This window comes from Eptesicus fuscus, chromosome 18 (genome assembly GCF_027574615.1).
Source record: "Eptesicus fuscus isolate TK198812 chromosome 18, DD_ASM_mEF_20220401, whole genome shotgun sequence".
NCBI lineage: Eukaryota > Metazoa > Chordata > Mammalia > Chiroptera > Vespertilionidae > Eptesicus > Eptesicus fuscus.
Window position 1 is genome coordinate 8,188,998 of NC_072490.1, and position 19,878 is coordinate 8,208,875.

A 19,878-nucleotide genomic window follows, 5' to 3' on the forward strand; every position below is an offset into this window, starting at 1 on the left:
TTGCCTAGACAATGGCATATTAAATTGTTCAGCAAAAGCAAGAACTTATGAAAAATTGTCTCTGATCTATAGCACTAGGGGACATAATAAATCTCCCAGGAGTTGTAGCCACGCTTACAATATATCATGCTCAGAAATTGCATTAGCATGTAGATGCGCTGGGCGGAGGGCTGCCGGCCCCCGAGGCAATAGGACGATGCTGCAGAGCAGTCTGGCTTCTTGTGTTTCTGGGTGTGACTCTGAGCACACGTCCAAGAGCAGGAGCAGGGAAGGAGACATTGTATGTGTCAAGCCTACCGACGACCTACTTGGTGCAACACAGGGCTGGTCACCTTGACGACTTAACATCTCTTTGAACCTCACCATGTGCCCATGGTAAATCATTTGCTGTTTTGTTTTTGCTTTAATCTACCTTATGTTAAGTTTCTTAGGGTGGCCAACAAGAGGAGCCCGTTCTGGCGAGCTCAAACAAAAAGCAGCACTTACTGTGTCATACTGCTGCATCCCACAGAGTGAAAAGGAAAGCCAGCCCACCCAAGGCTGGACAAGGGCAGGAGCCAAGGGCAGGTCTGTGGACTCGGCAGCAGGTTTGCTGACCGCCTCTCGGGGGTACTGACGTGACCATGACTCAGCAACCCAAGGTCTAGGTCCTTCAGTTCAAGGTCAGAGAATGTGATGGATTCGGCCCAGACTGGGTTCTCCCCTAGAGCTATCAGGAACAGTCACAGAAAAAAACCTATGAGGCTCATCCATGCAGAATTTGTGAGCCGGTCCCAGGGTGGCAGGGTCCCATCCTGGGATAGGTGCAAAGTCAGCAGCCTGTCTCCTTGGGTGTCTCCCACGCATCTCTGTCCCAGGAACATATCGTGTTCATCGGGGCATTTATTCAAGGGCAGCAGAGAATGTGGCCTCTGAAATTCATCAAGGTATGATTATTTGACCCAGTGGCCTTAGGGCTCCAGCAGCAAGTAATATATCTGTTGCCAAACTTGTATATCTGTTCTGTCGTTGTCGGTCTGTATCCAGGTGGCCGAGCCAGCTTACCTGGAGCTTGTCCCTTTCTTGAGACTATACTAAGGTCTCTAGATGATCTTCAACCCCTGAAATTCTCTGGCATTTTGCTGAGCTGCCCCAAGTGCTTCATCATGGGCCACATGGGCTGACTTCAGGTTGACAACAAGAGGTAGATTAATGGACTGTGTTTGTCCCTCAATGTAAAAGGCTCACCAGCAACCCATACTGGGGCCAGGGGACTCTCGCTTCTTCCCACCCCAGCTCAACTCGGCTGGTTCCACATGTACAGCTCTGGTGCCTTATAGCCCATTCCCAAAGCTCATTTGTGCATTAATGCGAGTGGCTAGCAAACTTGGTGCTCACTGTGGTGGACTATGCTAGATACTTTGCATGAACAATCTCACTCAATTCTCACAGCAACCTGATGGAAATGACTGTTTTTCTGTATCTCCCCTCATTTGACAAGTGAGAAAATTGAAGTGCAGAGAGACGTCACAACTTGCCCAAAAAATCACACCTAGCAAGTGGCAAAATAGGATTTGGACCAGGACAACCTGTATCAGATCTAAATGTTTAATCTCTGTGCTACAGCTCTTCTGGTTGTGAGCAACAGAAAAAAAACGAAACAACAACAAAAACACCTCTAGCTGGCTACTCCATTCATCTATTGTTGCATATCCAGCCACTTCAAATTGAGCAGCTTATGCCAACAGCAATCATCTATCCTGCTCACAAATCTGCAACCGGGGCCAGGCTCAGGAGAGACAGGTTGTCTCTGCTCCACGTGGCATCAACTGGGACAACTGGATTGAGGCGGGAGGATCCACTTGCCAAAGGGCTCAGACATGTTGCTGAGATGGTGCTAGTTGTGGGTTCCTCTCTAATGAGCCTCTCCATGGGCAGCTTGGGCTTCCCCTCAACATGGCGGCCGGGTCCCAAAGCAAGCACTCCATGAAAAAGAAAGTGTGAGTTGCCAATTTCTTAAGGCCTAGGCCTGGAAAGTGACACAATGTACCTTCCGCTCACCATAGGATTTACCTTTCCCGGAGCTTCCAGAGTGCATTGGTCAAAGATGACTGTTTAGCAAGTATTCACTTCCACCTCACACCTCCACAGGAGGCGTGCACTGCCCTGATCCACTGATGCTGGGCTAGGTCATGTGAGTTACTTTTGACCTCATGGTTGGTGTGTTCTCTGCTCTTCACCTTTGTATTTGGCCATGTTGTTGGCTATGACCAATGGGATGCTAGCAGATGTGACATGAGCAGAGGCTTGAAATGTGCTTGTGAGGTTGGGCTTTTTTAAGAAGAGCACCCAAGGGTAGGTAGCTCAGTGGTTCCAGAAAAATGGAAAATTTAATAGAGCAGTATTAAACCTAACTGTGAGCTCCAGCCAAGTCCTGGTGAGCCCAGCTTAGATCCAATGACCTCCAGATGACCTGCAGACATAAGAGAGAAACATAAATGCTTACTGTTGGAGCCCACTGAGGGCTGGATAGTTTATTATGCAGCATTATTGTGGCAAGAGCTAACTGATATAGTAACCAATGTTGGAGCTTTCCTGTCCTTGACCCTCTTTATAAGTGCCTACTCCAAAACCTGGGTAAAAAAATCTTAAATTTGTCTTTGTCAGATTTAAGTATTTCAATCTCTCTTAATTCATTTAAAGAAAGTTTTTAATGGATTTACTAAACCAAGAAATTATTTAAGAATTTCAATTAAAAACAGTGAGGAAGAGAGGGGCTGGCCATATTCTTCGTTGGTGGTGTAGAATGATCAAAGTCAGGCTTAAAAATGATTCTGAACTTTGAGAGAAGCTGGGGGGAAAAAATGAAAACCAACATTGAAATGACAGTGCATCTGAAAGGAGCCAGAATTTATTGCTGGGATAATAAATTGGAACTTTCTGGAAGGAAAATCTAGCCAAAATGACAAAAAAGTGACCCAAAACAACAAGTATTTTAAAGACCAAGCCTCAGGGAAAGCTTCTGTGATTGATTTACGGACTTCTTTGTCAAGTCCCCTTTCACTGGGTGCAGATCCCTGTAGACTATAAAATTCTACAGAAACAAATCTGCCTTTGCCCAGACAAGTAGTCACAGGAACCGTTATTTACATTTGCCTTTCAAAACACCCGGTGGGAGAAGCTTCTGAAGGCTGCTTTCTGGTCACCGGCTTCTGCTAGAATCCAAATGGATTACGCTCAGCTTTGCACTTATTCTAGGGAATTGAAAGCTGCAGCTCTCCGCAAGGGAAAAGGCACACCTTTGGGAATACACTGTGTCCTAACAAGCACTTTGAAACTTTAAAAAGTGTCAGTGATAGCAAAACAGAACTCGCCAACTGCATTCTGGAAGGAATAAGAAAACAGATCCAAATTCAGAAAACACATATGGATCACCTACTGTGTGCCAGGGAATGGCGCCCCATGTAGCATATACACAGTCTTTTACCAACAGCAAAGCAAATATTTAAAGACTGCTTGTCTGATGCGGCTGTGCAATGTCCCAGGGGCTGATACATTTCTCTCACTTAATGCACTAAATTAGCCCACAGCAGACAGACAATATAGACATTGTGTGTGTGTGTGTGAGTGTGTGTGTGTGTGTGTGTGTGTGTGTGTGTGTGTGTGTGTGTGTGTGTGTGTGTGTGTGTGTGTGTGTGTAATCTTTTGGTCCAGGGAAGAGAGAGTCTTGGACAAATCATCCTTCACCAGGCTTTTACTTTATTCAAGCTTTTGTGTTGTACTGATGTATAATTATCAAGGAAATTGTTATTGCTATCAGGGAGATAATACTAGCTAGAATTCATCGACTCTTCAGAATAACAATGCACTATGTACATCTCACTTAATCCTCATATATCCCCAATCATTACTTTCCCAATTGTCCTGCCAATTTCCTTGTTTTTATAGATCAGGAAATTGAGGCTAGAAAAATGGACCCCAACTTCCAGGGGCTTTCACAGCTAGTGAGTCATGGGCTGGAACCGGAACCCAGGTCTCCTGAATGGCAAGGTCCCTGCTCTAAACCACCTCCCTAAAATGACTCTAATTTAGCTCAAATGAATTTGTTTACTGGACAAGTGCGTGTTCTCTCCTAATAGATACAGCCCGTTGCTTTATTCAAGTGTGTGTGCATTCTGGTCACGTAGGGGGTGGGGAGGAATGCACAACGAAAGACACAGATCTATTGGAGGGAGATGTACTATAAACCGTTTGTTTTTCTTTTCTGGTTAAAAAAAATTAATATCACAGCTATAAGTAAGAGTGAGACACAAAACTTGATTGTTGTGGATCTGCACTTATGTCTTATCTTATGCACAGTGTAGGGTAAGCATGTCAGACTCAAAGGCTAACACGGGCCAAATAAACGAGGCATGCAGCCCAAGAGCCAAGAGTTTGACATGCTTGGTATGGGGGGATGGCAGCAGCTCTCACAGTGAAAACAAGGGTGAGGAGGGAATACATATCAACAGGAGGAAGAGCAAGAAAGAGGCTTCAGGCCCAGCCAGCGTGGCTCAGTGGTCGAGCTTCAACCTATGAACCAGGAGGTCATGGTTCAATTCCCCAGTCAGGGCACATGCTTGGGTTGTGGGCTTGATCCCCAGTGTGGGGCGTGTAAGAGGCAGCGGATGAATGATTCTCTCTCATCATTGATGTTTCTCTCTCTCTCTCTCTCTCTCCCTTCCTCTCTGAAATCAATAAAAATATATATTTAGAAAGAGGGAGAGAGAAAATAAAGAAGGCAGCTTCAGTAGGTGCCTGGGCCGCTCAGTAGAAGCAGACGGTATGCAGGTGATTCAATAATGGCAGAGCCAAGAACGATCCCCATGACTTCTGACTCCTCCCAGCCCATGCTCTTTCCACTGATCACTTCCTCCCAAGTTTCCCAAAGATCAGATTTATCTGGAGACACTTTAAAAAAAAAGGTTCCTGGACCTCATACCCGGAGATAGGAACTCAGTAGATATGGAGCATGCCCAGGATTCAGCGTTTTAACAGCCACCTCAGGTGGTTTTTATCATGACAGTTTGGAAATGGTGCAGGTCACCACACTGCCTTCTCTATTGGTTAATTTTATGTAGTTGAGAAAGGTACTTCACCTCTTAGGGCTCCATTGTTCCAGCCTTTGAATTGGGCACTAGGATAATGACCCATTGCTTGGTGCTAGTTGCCTAAAACCTCTTCAATGCAAAGTCTTCATTAAAAAGCTGGAGGCCCTGGCTGGTGTGGCTTGATTGGTTGAGCATCCTCCTATGCACCGAGAGGTCACTGGTTTGATTCCTGGTCAGGGCACATGCCTGAGTTGCAGGCTCGATCCCCAATAAGGGGCATACAGGAGGCAGCCGATCAATGTTTCTCATTGATGCTTCTCTCTCTCCCTCTCTCTCTCCCTCCTCTCTCTCTAAAATCAATAAAAACATACTTTAAAAAGAAAAAGCTGGAGACCCAATTTTCTACCTAATGGGTAGAATGGAAAATTAGCACCGATATAGTCCCAGGGTTTGGAGGGAGCTGTGTGAAGGAACTATAGGTTTTGTGTAGATACCAGTCCATCACCCTCACTCATCAGACTGGAGTAAAGCCAGGTTATTTAGTCCCTCCAAACCTCAGTTTCTCCACCTGAGTCATGGTTATAATTCATACCGATCTTATAAGGTTTATTCAAGGTTTGAAAATATTGTATGTGAAGGCCTAACAGTGTAATATTTGTACAATTGGAGTTAATATGGTAGCTGCTGGTGATAGAAGGAATAGTGACAGGAGTCGTTGAGATTTCTTAATCTAGTTTTGATCGTTCTGTAAACCAGACCAAGGGCCCAGAATGAGTGCTAGCGGTAACGCCCGTTACCAGCGGGTTTGAGGGCGCCTAGTCAGGAGATGATGTGGGGAAACCCCAGAGAGGCTGTTCCAATCAATACACTAACATTTGCTCTGTCCTCAAGCCTCACCCCCATGTTGACACAAGTGGCCATTAGAGGACGACGATGAAGTAATGGGCTGGAAGGAGGCGGCAGCACGCTGGGTGGCCCCTGAGGAGACAGGGCTCGCGTCAATTGCAGGCTGCATTAATGTCTGGGGTAAGGCTGGGTTGAGGGCAAGGGCATTATCACTTCGGGACCCACCCAGCTCAATAAGGAAGTTGCTCTCACGGTCTCAAATGCTTCTTGTTGGCCTCCACAGCAAGTGCCACCGCCAGCAGCATTTTACTGCCCAATTCATGCTGTGAATGCCTTTTTATCTAGACAGCGGGGAGAGCCACACGAAACCAACTGAGTAGGCTGGTCAGTTGTTATCAATCTCGAGCAGAAGTTCAGCCCCTGAAATTCTAACTCATAGCTCTTTCTTCTCCTTTCTGAAAGTGGCCAAACGATAACTAAAAGAAGGGTCCTGCCTGCCTTCTGGGTGGCCATGACTCGCTTGTGTCGCTGACTTTTTGTCTAGATTGAAGGGACTAACGGAGGGTTATGCGCATTATAGTTTGTCCACATAAACGGATACTGTGCAGTCCTTACAACAGCTCTGGGATGCGCCATAGACTATTAAGACCACAAAATATTAACTGACACAGCTACAAAACCGTATACACGGTAGCAGTCCATGTGTGTAAGGACGAGAACGTGCACACGCGCACCCTGAAGTGGGGAGGGTGCACCCACAGTGACTGGCACCCCCCATCCCTGCGCCCAGGTCCTCTCCACGTGGCTGCATGACAATGAGAACAACGTGTGTTTCCGGGAAGGGGATGGTGGGAGTCTTCACTTTCCTTCTTTATGACTATCTGTACTCTCCGCATTCTCTTCCCCCCATATAGTTGTTTGTGTAATTTTAAGAGTATAAAAACACGCACTCCAGCATCCTCTCCTGGTTTCTAACACGCCGACAGTGTGGGGGGGAAGGTCATAAAATGCGGTGCGTTCACACCATGGAATGTTCGCCGGCACTGAGATGTCATTCTGAAGAATCTCCAACACCGCTGAGATGAGCCCTTCCGACGCCCCCCAGTCCTTCCCCTCCTATACTGGGCTGAACCCCATCAGAGCTCGGGTTCCCGCAGGTGCCCTGGCTCCTGGGGAGCAGAAGTTGCTGCTCCCACTTGCCTGTCTCTGGCAGGTGAGCTGACATCTGCTGCTCCCTCCTCTGCAAGACCCTGTGAGCCTCTCAGCTTCGGAAATAAACCCCTTTCTGCTTAAAATCAAAACACGTGTAGGGGAACAATGTATTACCGTGATTTTCTTTCTAAAAAGAGAGGTTAGAACTCTACCTACGGACTTATGACGGCGCTGTTAAAAAAGAAGAAAACCCGTCTACAGAGAAAGGGCTGAAATGGAGTGCCACCAAAGCATGGCACTGCTGTCTTTGGGTGCCAGGATCATGGGCGGACGCTTCTTTTTTATGTTTCTGTATCTTTCACAGCTCCTCTAGTGCGAGTATGTGTTATTGATGACTTTTAAAAACTTAACTCTTGCCCCGTCAGTGTGGCTCAGTGGTTGAGCACCAATTGACCTATGAACCAGGAGGTCACGGTTTGATTCCCAGTCAGGGCACATGCCCAGGTTGGGGGCTCAATCCCCAGTGTGGGGCGTGCAGGAGGCAGCCAATCAATGATTCTCTCTCGCCATTGATGTTAGTATCTCTCTCTCTCTCTCTCTCTCTCTCCCTCTCCTCTCTCCCTTCCTCTTTGAAATCAATAAAAATATATTTAAAAACTTAGCCCTTTATAAGAAAGAGCAACTGTCACTGGGTTCTCTCCACGGAAGTGCAAAGGGGATTCTGTGGGCTCCTCCGACCTCCTGTGCGTCTCTACGTGGACACGCGCTGGGCCGGAGGCCTCTCCTCCCTCTTCTTTGGCTCCCCTTTCCTCCCACTGCCTCTTTTCTTCCTTTTTCTACTTAATATTCACAGACACATCTCGTTTTCCAGGTCCTTTCCTTCCTCCGAACCCTCCATCTGAGATTAATTAATGTAAGTCATAATAATGGTAAATAATGCTTAGTAACGATCACAGTACAATCACCAGTGGAGACCTTTGGCCCAGGTTGAGGAAGTGGCTGGTTTATTCTGCATCCTGCATCCCTGAATGCAGCAAACTCTTGTCCTTTTCCACCGGAGCTGTCAAGCGGGATTGAGTGAAGGCCGCACACAGGAAGGCGTCTCCATTCAGAACATTCAGCCGGGAGTGTGGCGAGGGCGGCCTCGGCAGCTACAACTTGCATCCGTCCAACCACCGCGCCAGAGTGTCGGAGTACTGGCAGTTCAGGGTCCAGGAGGGCCTGCGGAGAGGACAGCCGGGGAGTCGGAGCTCAGGTTCTCCAGGGATCCAGCCCCCACAGGCCCCCCCCTCCCCCCTTTACACCGCGCCCCGGCCCCTGGGGCACTGGAGCGGGCTACTCCTGCTGTGGGCATATTTCTCAAGGCTCTTGTGCATCTCACGTGTGTGTCTTGCTGCCTCCACCACACCCTGACATGGATGCTGGTGTCCCCTATGCTCGCATGCTCACCCCGAACCCCCAAACCCTGCAACACACACACCTCTTTCCATAAATCCCACACCACGAGATGGGGAGGAGGATCCGTGAACTGAAAAACTCTCCCCAACCCTGCAAGGTCAGTATTTTTAACTTCTCTGAAGTGAGCGTAGGAGTTCTGGGACTGGCCTAGGGTCACGGAGCACCTGGCAGACCCGAGATCTGAAATGGGGACCCTTGTGCCCTGGGCCAGGGCCTCCTTCACCTTTCCATGCACCCGTTTTACCTCACCTTCCAGAAGTCCTAGCGGCTCCTCTGCCTGCCCAGGTCAGCTGGCCTGAGCTTCTCTGACCTCTCTCCTGGCACCCCTGGAAGGGATCCCCCTATTCCCGGCTCCTGCGCCAGCACCCAGACCCCAGGTCCTCCTATCCCAACCCGGAAGCTGTGGGTGTCTCCAGGCCAGCTGCAGGCCATTAGAAATGCTGTCGGCCAGGCCTCCATGAGTCTTTCCGGGTCCTTGGTCCCAGAATCGAAGAGGAGACTCTGGCTCCTGGCCCCTCGTGGGTCTAATAAAGCAGCAGGGAAAACACACAGGCTCTCAGAAATCTCAAGGCTCTCCACCCGCCGGGCAGGCATTGCAGAAGAGACTCCAGTGGCGTGCAGGGTCTTGGTCCCCTCCCTTCCTGTCTGCCCCTGCTCTGCAGAGCTGCCGACCTGAGCTTTGGAAAAGACGTGGCTGCTTGTTAGCGCAATAAGAGCTCACTTCCCTGGGAATGCTGAGCAAGCGAGAAGGCCTTGACCAGCCAGACCCAGCATCTCTCTACTTAGTGCTATACCACACAGATGGTTTCAGCTCCTTAGGGCTCACCCCGGAGAGTCAGCCAAGCTTCCAAGTTCATTGCAAAGTCAAGGCGAGGTATGCAAGCTATTTTAAACACTCAGAAGACAGTTCAAGTTCACATGAGTAAGGGGACTCCCACTTAAAACACAATCAAATCATGCGTTCGTGGTGTTGAGACCCCCCTCCCCCCGCGACTAACCATTTGGAAAATATAAAGCAGGATCCCTACCTCAGTTTTTATATCCAAATAAATTCCAAGAAGGCCAAAATTTAAGAATGAAAACATGACAATTCTATCTTGTAATTGAATTAACAAAAACTTAATGTGAGATTCAGTCTGTGCCAGCCACAGTTTTAATACAGAAGGAAATATGGCTTCATTCCTCTACAGTCTTGGAGCATGGGAAACTTTCTAACAAGGACATCTCACAAAAACTCAAGCCACACACACAAGACAAGATTGAGGGATTTGACTCTGTGAAAATTTCAAACTCCTGGATGATGAAAATACCGTAAATAAAGTCAAAAGATAAATAACAAACCTAAAAATAACGGTTCGCAAAGATATGATGGACAAAGGTGTCATGACCCTAATTTATGCAGGATATGTATAAAAGCAATAAAAACAAAAGAAAACATTATTATCCCAATAGGAAAACCGGCTAAGAACATGGATAAGCAGTTCAGAGGAAATGGCTAAGAAAGACTGAAAAGGTGCCAAATTTATTTTACGTTTTAAAGATGCAAAGCAAAACAGAATGCTGTTTTACAAGCCACGATTGCCAAAAGCCACACAAGTTGAAGTGCTACAGGCTAATGAGCTGGGGGAACGCGGCCCCCTCACCGGTGTAGCTGGAGGTACGCCCTCTCTGGAGCCAATTTAACAATTTGTCTCCAACGTTTCAATGCACCGAACGGTCCCAGCAGAGCTTCTGCAAGGGATTTCCGTAGAACACACTTGGAAGAACATAACAATTCTAAGAGCAAGATGCTCATGTAGACTTGTTGGAAACAGCAGCAGGAACAAAACGGAACCACCTCACTGCTTCCCCATGGGGACTGGCAGACGAGCCCGGAGCAGCGGTTACAGGGATGGCAGAGGCTGCGAGGGCGAGGTTCGCCAGGGTTGGCAAGCTCTGTTCATAAGTGAGAAAAGCTGGGTGCCGGTCAGTGCACGCACCGGGATTCCACGCGTATTTTGAAATATCTTTGCAATCGTTTTTCTCTGGTTCACGAGACATAGTCACTGGGCGACCTTCGGGAGGCTGCTGATAAGTTTCTTTTTCAATTTAAAATACGTATGTATTATTTTATTTTTATAAAATAAAAATAAAAATGCCTTCTGGGTAACGGCTCCAAGTGCAGCTTTGGTCTTTCAAGAGGCCTTGGGGGGCACCTATGATGTGCCAGGCAGAGAGCGAGATGCTGGAGAGACAGAGACACGAAGAAGGCAAACGTCTCTGGCTGAACTCCGCTCCCAAAGAGACAGAAAAAAGCAAAAAAGCAAAAACAAAAGCCCTGGCCTCTGAGACGGACCTGTCTGTTGCCAGAGACCGGACAAGATCTCCAGCGCGTACAGGGCCTGTGGGTTATGGGGAGGAACACCACGCCGGCTTCTACACGGGCAACAAGTCCACCTGCGGGTCCGCCCCGCTCCGCTGCTGCCCCTGCTCAGGAGACCCGAGGAGGCCCCACAGGAGAACAGCGCGGAACCCTCCGGCTGCCTTCTGCGTGACCAGAGCGTGGGCCCTCTCTGCAGACCATCCCCGTCTCTTTAGACGCTGAAGCTTGGAAAAGCACAGCGTCAGCATCCATTCTAGCCCTGTGGCCGGAATTTCAATAACTCCTGGCAAATTTATAAGAAAAAGACAGATAACCCAATAGCAAACACCCTAAGGGGATATCAGAAAATGCCAAAGAAGGTAAGACAAAATTGCCATTCACCTTTCAAATGGCAATGGTTTTATAATTGGTGAGAGTGTAGTAAATGGGTATTTTACTCAACTATTAACATTTGTGTAGGTTGGTACAGGCTTGCTGGACAGTCACTTCACAACATGCATCAAGGATCTTTGAAAGTATTCAATAACCCTTGTGGGGATATACATGAAAGAAATAATCAGGGATATACACAGAGCTTTATTACAAGGGTGCTCATCCTAGCATCCTGTATTACCCTACACAAGATTTGAGCGGGGGTTCAGGGGAGGGATGTTCAACGTAAGACAATTTGATTGATAATTAACTCCTTCCTTCTGTGGCCTTGGGGTTGTAGAACGCAATGGTGTTGTTCGCTTAACTTGGCGAGTAGGATCCCACTAGTTTGGGACTGCAGATGTGCAGCCAAAATTAGACCGAGAGTAAGATGAAATCTTAATTAAGGTAAAAAGTCTTTAATACAGAACATTTGAAGAGGTACCACTTACCATGCTCCCATTCCTTGCTTTCCTTTTACAATTTTCTTGGCACACTCGATGGTCTTATTTAAATTTGGATTCAGTAAAGCTGTGGAGAAAGTGAGGTGGAATGATACCAAGCCGCCACGTGGCTGAATCAGAGCACGTCAGGGAAGGCCCAAGGTGCTCCCAGCAGAGAGGCGTCCGCGGTTCCAAGAACACATCTATCCCTAGATGTTTCCCAGACAGCATTGGGGTGGGGGGGGGGGGGGGTGGGAGGCTGGAGGGGGATAGCAGGATGTGGTCATCTTTGACTAAATCTATTCACTTTTTCTTGTAATTCTTACAATATCTTCATTAAGAATATATGCGTATAGTGAATATTCTGTGTTAGGCAACATAAGAAGTAGTGGAAAAAGAATGACCCACATGATAAATCCCTGTCCTTGGTGCCTGCTGCCTGGAAGTGGGTAAAGAGTGTCGTCAATTATGATACAAGGAGTACCTGGAACGGTGGGGGGTGTACCTTGAATGGAGGCACCTAAGTTAGACTTGAAGGATCAGGGAAAAGGGTATTTGGGCCAAGTGATATCTAAAGGAGTGGGCAATGATGCCCTGGCAGGTTTGGCTCAGTGGATAGAGCGTTGGCCTGCAGACTGAAGGGTCCCAGGTTTGATTGCAGTCAAGGGCATGTACCTTGGTTGCGGGCACATCACCAGTAGGGGGTGTGCAGGAGGCAGCCAATCAATGATGCCCTCTCATCATTGATGTTTCTATCTCTCTCTCCCCTCTCCCTTCCTCTCTGAAAATCAATAAAAAAATGTTTAAAAACAAATAAATAAAGGAGTAGGCAAGGAAAGCGGGTTGAGGGAGTCACAGAAGGAAAATTGTTCCAGGCAGAAGGAACAGCATCTGAGAGGGCCTCTGAGGAACCAACAGGGCTGTCACCCATCCTTCCATTCCCTCCTTGGACTGTGGAAACCACGACCTCCCATCTGGGACCACAGCGATGTCCTCCTTCTGGCCTGCACTACAGCTCGCCCTTCCCTAACCTAGTCTGCTTTTCTTTAAAACTTTCCGTCCGGGCCCCCTTGTTGCCTGTAAAACAGAACCCCAAACCCTTGGCTTAGTCTAACTTTGCCCCACATGCCTGTCTATTTCTCCAACCTTTTCCTCCCATTGCTCTCCTCCGTGACCCCACCACTCAGGACCTGGCAAGGGGCGGGAGACAAAGACGTGCCCTCGCTGGTGGTGGGTGCTCCACCCCCGCTTGGGACCTCATGCAGTTTCTCTGGCACTTAGTGGGTGCTCAGTAAATGCTCACGGGGCGAGTCAATCTTGAGGAATCTCCTCCTCTTGACCACAGGGACTTGGACCCTCCTAAGCAGGGCCAGCTCACTGTGGGTTGGCCCACTCCTGCCTCCTCCCAGGGACCACTTCTGCCTGTCACAGTGGCAGCTTCTGTTCCCTTGAAAAGAGTGCGGTGCCAAGTGTGGGTCACATCAGGCCCAGCCGGAGCCCTCTACGCTCACCCGTGAGGCTCAGCGAGCGCTCATGCCTGCAGCTTCCTCCCTGCCTCTCCTCAACATCAGACACCTCCTCTGCCCATCTGGATGTGGGTGTCCGTCGCTCTGTCCCAGGCCACCCACTGTGCCTGGCTCACAGCCCTCCTTTCTGCCTGTACCCCAGGGGCCCCACCTGCCAAGCCCTCCTCCTCCCTGCTCCAAACTTGCAAACTCTGGCCCCTAGGAAGGCAGACCTCTGACCTCAAAACGGTGTCCCTGAGGGCCCCGGTGTGGAACGGAGGGAGGGGACCTACCCGAGCAGGTCACGTGGCAGCGGTTCCTCCCCCTGTCGCACCAGTCGGGGTTGCGAATCTGAAAGAGTCCGTAGCCCGTGTACAACCCATGAATGTTCTCATAGACAGCCACGGGGTTGAACTTGCTCTCAAAATAAGCCAGGCACACCCCTAAGATGGAACAGGAGGAGGGTGTGTGTGTGGTTCAGAGGAGGGCTGGAGTTGGGGGTGCTTGGGTAAGGGGCGGAGAGAGAAGGGCTGAGGAGGAAGGGGGCTGAGAGGGGCCTACTCACAGTTTTCAAGGTTGTAGCCCTCAAAACCACTCAGGCCTCCGTCGTGGAGCCTCTTAGCCACCACACAGCGTCCCAAGATAGCAGCGCCACTAGGGACCACCAGGTAGCCAAGGAGGGAGAGAACCGCGGACGCCTTCATCTTCTCCGGCTCCTGCAGCTCTGGGCAGCGGCGGCCAGGTGAGCGGGCGGAGTCACAGATAGTTCCTACCAAAGTCCCAGGGACACGGGCTCCTCTGAAGGGACAGATGAGCCCTATGGGGGTGGGGGGGTGCGGCTCAGTGTGCTCAGAGAAATGGGCGTCCCTCCCGGCGTAACCACAACAAGGCTTCCCATCTCAAATCTCCACGGCAAGTTCCTGCAAACCCAGATACCTGCGGCCCCACTCTCTGCTCTTTTGAAGGCCTCTCTCTCTCTCTCTCTCTCTCTCTCTCTCTCTCTCTCTCTCTCACTCTCTCATACACACACACACACACACACACACACACACACACACACACACACACACACTTTCTCTTCAGCAAAACCCAATGGCTTCCTCTTGGTTCGTTCTCACTCGTTTCTCTTTCCCATTAGTCACAGATGCTAAAGTCCTTTCTTCCCCTTTATTGTGGAGCCGGAACTTGTTCACTAAATGCATTTTGGAAAACAGAAGAAGGAAGACATGACCAGTGCACCCAACACACTGCTTGAGGAGGGCCTAGCCTTTAAGTGCTCAGGTTGCCTGGGTCCAAATCCCAGCTTTCCACCCTCAGTGGCTGGGGTCTTAGTGATCCCAGGGGCGAGCTAAGAGAGGGTCTCCGTCTCTCTGTGCCTGTTTCCTCAGCGGCAAGCGAGGAGAAAGTACCACTCACCTAATTGCATTGATTTAAAGAGTAAGTGAGTTAAATATGCAAAGACTCAATCTCCCGTGGACACTTGTTTTTCTGAGACCTGGGGCACTCCATGCCCTTCGCTTAATAACTGAATTCCAATGGATCTGAGAGAAGTTTGTTGACCTTTCCCAACAGAGCAAGCAATATTTTCGGGCAATGTCTGGCTCCCAGAGGGCAGGCCCCTTCTCAGCTGATAAAAGTCATGCTCAGTCCTCTCTCCCTCCCTCTTTCCCAGCAGGCAATTCATCCAGAGCCCTGTCCCCTCTTCTTCCAAAACCTACCCACCTCTCGCCATCTCCATACCATCCTCGTCCAGATCATCATCACCTCCAACTTCTGTTGAGGTTTCCTAATTGTATTCCTCTTTTGCTCCCTTCTCCCCATTCTCCACACAGCCCTAGAAAGACCTTCTTAAAAACATGTATCCGATCACATCACTCGCCTCCAATGGACTCCCCTTGAACTCTAAACAAGATCCCAACTCCTCAACCTGGCCAACAAGACCCTTCCTGACTGAGTCCTGAGAACTTCTCTAGCCCGATTTCACACCTCTCCCCTCCTTGTTCACCCTCACACCACCACGTTCACCTTGCATGTTTTTCTTTGAACATCCCAATCTCATTCCCACCACAGGTCCTTTGCACATGCTGTTTCTTCTGCCTACAACATGACTCCACCCAACCACCACATAGCTTGCTCTTTCTGGTCATGGTCTCAGTTCAAATGAAGTCACCACTTCAAATAGGACTCTCTGACCACTGCCCATCACAGACAATCATTCTTATCTATATATATAAAAGGCTAATATGCAAAGTGTCTCTGTGCTGACATGTACACATAAGGAACTACTGGACATCAAAAGAACTGTTGGTCCAGGGGGAAGCTCGCTACATTGATTCATTTGCCTGTCAGCATAAATATTATTGCTCGTCTCACATTCAGTTCTTATAGTATATATCTAGTGACATTTGATCTCGTTCATCTAGAGGAAATGATGAACAACATAGACTAGGAACAAGAACAGAACCAGAAGCAAGGAGGCATCGATCGGACTATCGGGCCTCAGAGGGAGGATACGGGAGGGTAGGGGGAGGGTGGGGGGGAGGGGGAGAGTTCAACCAAAGGACATGCATGCATATAAGCCTATCCAACGGTTAAGTTCAACAGGGGATTGGGGCATGCGTGGGGAAGGGGTGGGATGGGAATGGGGGGATTAGGACAAATATGTGACACCTTAATCAATAAAGAAATTAAAAAAAACAAAAAAAAAACAAAGTGTCCCCTCAGGAGTTTGACCAGGAGACCAGGAGTTCAATCGCTTGCTATGACATGCGCTGACCACCAGGGGGTGGCACGGAACCAAGGGAGGCCCCAGCCAGCAGCCATAAGGCCCCAATTGGCCCTGATTGCCGGCCAGGCCTAGGGACCCTACCCATGCACAAACTTTGTGCACCGGGCCTCTAGTTTTCTTCATAATATAAGTCAATTTAAGAAATTACCTTGTTTATTTATTTGTTCACTTGTCTATCTCCCATTACCAGAGTGTAAGCACCAGAGATGCAGAAACCTGGTCTATTTTGTTCTCCACTTTATCCCCAGAACTTAGAACAGATCCTGGTGCATAGTAGGTGCTCAGTAAATCTCTCTGGAATGAATGAATGAACAAAAACCTACTCTTCCCAACAGAACTGTCGTCGGATGAACAGTAAGTGAATTTGTTGATAAGTGTCACCTGCAACTGGGTATTGTCACACATATCCTGGTTCCTGCCCACCATGTACCTGCTTACCAGCCCACCATGTACCTGCTTACCAGTCTACCAGTCCTTCTGCAGGTCTTGGTGCCTTCTCGGGGGAGGGGAGGAACAGCCCCTGTGGCAGCTTCAGTCTTTGTTATGAAAAGTTGCTCTCCCTCCACTCAGTTCCCTGGATTTTTCAGATGCCACTTCTTGATACCCCTTTGCCTTCACCTAAGAGCTTCTAAACCATATGTCCTTCTCCATTACCTGTTCTTCTAGAATCTTTTCTATGACATCAGTTGCTATGCACCAGAATATTCTGAAGCAGGGAGGGGTCTGTCACCATAGTATTTGTATTCTTTTTCTATTGCTGCTGTAACAAGTGACCTCAAACATAGCAGCTTAAACAACATAAATGTGTTGTTTTAAAGTTCTGTAGGTCTGAAGTTAGACATGAGTTTCATGCGCTCACATCAGGTATTAGCAGGCTCCTGAGGGCTCTCGAGGAGGATCTGTTCCCTTGGTTATTCGTACTATTGGCAGAACAAAGTTCCTTGTGGCTGTAGGACTGTGATCCCATTTCCTCGCTGGCTGGCAGCTGAGGCCCATCCTCGCTGCGAGGGCCACCCACAGTTCTTGACTGGACCTCCCTTCCTCTAGCTTCAAGGTCAGCAAGAATGGGTCAAAATCCTCTCACACGTTGACTCTCTCCTGCCTCTTCTTCCATTGTACCTCTCTGACTCACCTTCTGCCTCCTCTCACGTTTTTTAAGGGCTCATGAGATTAGATTGGCTCACCCTGACAATCCAGGATAATCTCCCCATCTCAAGGTCCTCAGCCTTAATCACATCTGCCATGTCAATAACATATTCTGAAGTTCTGGGGGTAAGGGCGTGGACATCTGTGGGGAGCATTATTCTGCCTATCACAGCATTCTCTGGGCCCCCACAGAAATTCCTTCTAGCGTGGAGCAGTGGGAGAAGCCCTTATTTTGCTTCTCTACTCCCAATGGGGCCATAATCAAAGACATCCTCTCTTGGAGCCCAGGCAAGCTCATTGGTGACGTAAGAGCATCAGAGCAGGTTATTTTTAAGATCCAAAAAGGTTAAGAGATGTTGAGATGATTGAGGATCGATGTTGGCCTTTTGAAAACCCAGAAGTCCTTCTAGCTTGACTCAGTTATGACTGGTAATTAATTGATTAATTAAAAGTGATAAAGTGGAGGGGAAAAAAAATGCCAGGCCATAAAAACAAACTTAAACCCTTAAATGCACAATTGCTCAACAATCATTAGAGATGACCTTTTCTTAGATATGAGTTCTGGCTGGGGCACAAAGTTTTTTATAAAGCAATGAGGCAGCTCTCTACATACTAATAGGGAAAGATATTTATGAAATATTGTCCAATGAGAAGGAGGCTCAAATCAGTAGCTCGGTATGCTATCATTTTACAAAATGGTAATAATGCAGATTTGCTTGTTACATACACGGAAAAATAGGCAAGAAATGCTTGACCATTATTTTAAAACAAGTAAATAAATTAAACAATTAAACAAAATATTTTAAAAGGTTTTAATGGTAGAGCAGAAAGTAGACTTTGAATCATTGCTCTTATCCTGGAAGTTTTACACACACACACACACACACACACACACACACACGCACACGCACACACGGCGCGCGCACATGCGCGCGCAGCCAATTCTGACTCTGAAATGGGGAGCCAGCCCTGAACACCTGAGTCTCATTTGCCTTCAGCTGCCCTCAGTTTGCCCCAGCCCCATGGTCGGCAAACTGCGGCTCGCGAGCCAGATGCGGCTCTTTGGCCCCTTGAGTGTGGCTCTGCCACAAAATACCACGGCCTGGGCGAGTCTATTTTGAAGAAGTGGCATTAGAAGAACTTTAAGTTTAAAAAATTTAGGCTCTCAAAAGAAATTGCAATCGTTGTCCTGTTGATATTTGGCTCTGTTGACTAATGAGTTTGCCGACCACTGCCCTAGCTCTTCCCCAACAGATGGATCTCCATCTGCTCTGCAGACACGACCAGATAACACCATCTATAATTACATTTGTATCTGTGTCCGTATCTGCATCTATATCTGTACAGTGTCTAGGGGGGAAAATGCCTGAAGATCAGACAAGATACTGGCCAGCCAATCCTGACGCTCAGAAACGTCTGAGGTAGAAGTTCCCTTTGAAATGAGCTAGTTCACCTGCAGTCAAAGTTGTTTCTGGCTGCGGAGCCCCTGAGGAAAGGCAAACTCATGCATAAGCCCTCGCTGCTAGCTCTCCTTCCTTCCTTCCTTCCTTCCTTCCTTCCTTCCTTCCTTCCTTCCTTCCTTCCTTCCTCCCTCCCTCCCTTCCTTCCCTTGTGAGTGGTCCATAGGGGCCATATCGGGACTTGAGGATGATGTGGCCAGTTCATGGAGTTATTCACACCTGAGCAAGACAGAAACAGGACCAGGACGAGAACTCAGGGCTTCTGACACCCAGAGAAAGAGGGCTGAGCACACATTTTTGATGGTCCAAAGCGCCCTCCCCCCACCTTTCTAAAAGAACCCTGATAGTATTTTGGGCAGAGACCCGGGGATTGCAAAGAAGGTGGGACCTGCGTCTGGCCTACGGACGGGTGTATGACCCAGTTCTGGCCAGTAAGATGTACGGGGAAGTGCACTGGGAGAGGGGGATCCTGGGATGAACTTCCCCTGGGTCAGAGACCACCTGCTTCCCCTCTGAGCTCAGCTGCACACGGCGTGATGTTTGGAGTTGCTGCTGCCATTTTTCGACATGAAGGGACCTAGAGAATGGCATTGATGTCAGCTCAGAGCCCAGCACCACTGATCCCTGAGTCAATATCACAGCTGCCCACCCCAGGCTTCTTATGCAAGAAGCGCAAAGCTCCGTGGCCTGGCCCCCCTTTAGTCACGTATTGTACTTGCGCTGAAAACACCTCCCACTGGTTCTAGGGATTTGTGCAAATCCGCCACACGTTTGTCTTCAAGTCCAAGCATGTTTAGCTGTGCTGTTGCTTGTCTAGTTTAAAAATATTCGGCTTCCTCTGAAATGGCATCAGGGAGAAAGCGCCCCGCTTTTGTGTAGTCACTGGGAGCTGGCTGAGGCAGAGGGGGCTCGCCGCCTTGAGACAGGCAGGGGCGGGCGGTGTTCCTTTATGGACACTCTCCTTGTTACCTGAGTCCGGACAAAGACTCCCTGGGCCACCCACAGGGCACCGAGAGGGAAGGAGAAAGACGTCAGGCTGTGCCGAGAGACATGCTGGGCGGGGAGCAGGCAGGGGACCTGTCACGACCCGCAAGCCCAGGCATGGTGGGAGGCGCAGCATCGTCCCAGTGTGAGGGGGGTGGGGTGCGGGGCTTGCCAGCCCAAATCACAAAGGGGATGAGAGAAAACAGCAGGTGGGGTAACCCGCTGTCCCCATTTGTCTGGGACTGGGGGGCTTT

The 19,878-nt window shown here is 48.8% G+C and overlaps 1 protein-coding gene across 2 annotated transcripts; it reads right to left on the reverse strand.

Annotated features, from left to right (window-relative positions):
- Window positions 1-8,040: 8,040 nt before the first annotated feature.
- On the reverse strand, window positions 8,041-16,689 carry LYZL4 (lysozyme like 4). Of its 2 annotated transcripts, none has more exons than XM_008154638.3 (5): window positions 16,496-16,689; window positions 13,812-14,044; window positions 13,540-13,689; window positions 11,751-11,829; window positions 8,041-8,288 (listed from the first exon to the last, which is right to left on the reverse strand). In XM_008154638.3, exons 2-5 carry the CDS (start codon window positions 13,948-13,950, stop codon window positions 8,219-8,221), a joined length of 438 nt encoding a protein of 145 aa, XP_008152860.1. In that variant the 5' UTR covers window positions 13,951-14,044; window positions 16,496-16,689; the 3' UTR covers window positions 8,041-8,218. The 2 variants fall into 2 exon arrangements, with proteins under 2 accessions (XP_008152860.1, XP_027990664.1); XM_028134863.2 differs by having other exon boundaries at window positions 13,812-14,063.
- Between the last annotated feature and the right edge of the window lie 3,189 nt (window positions 16,690-19,878).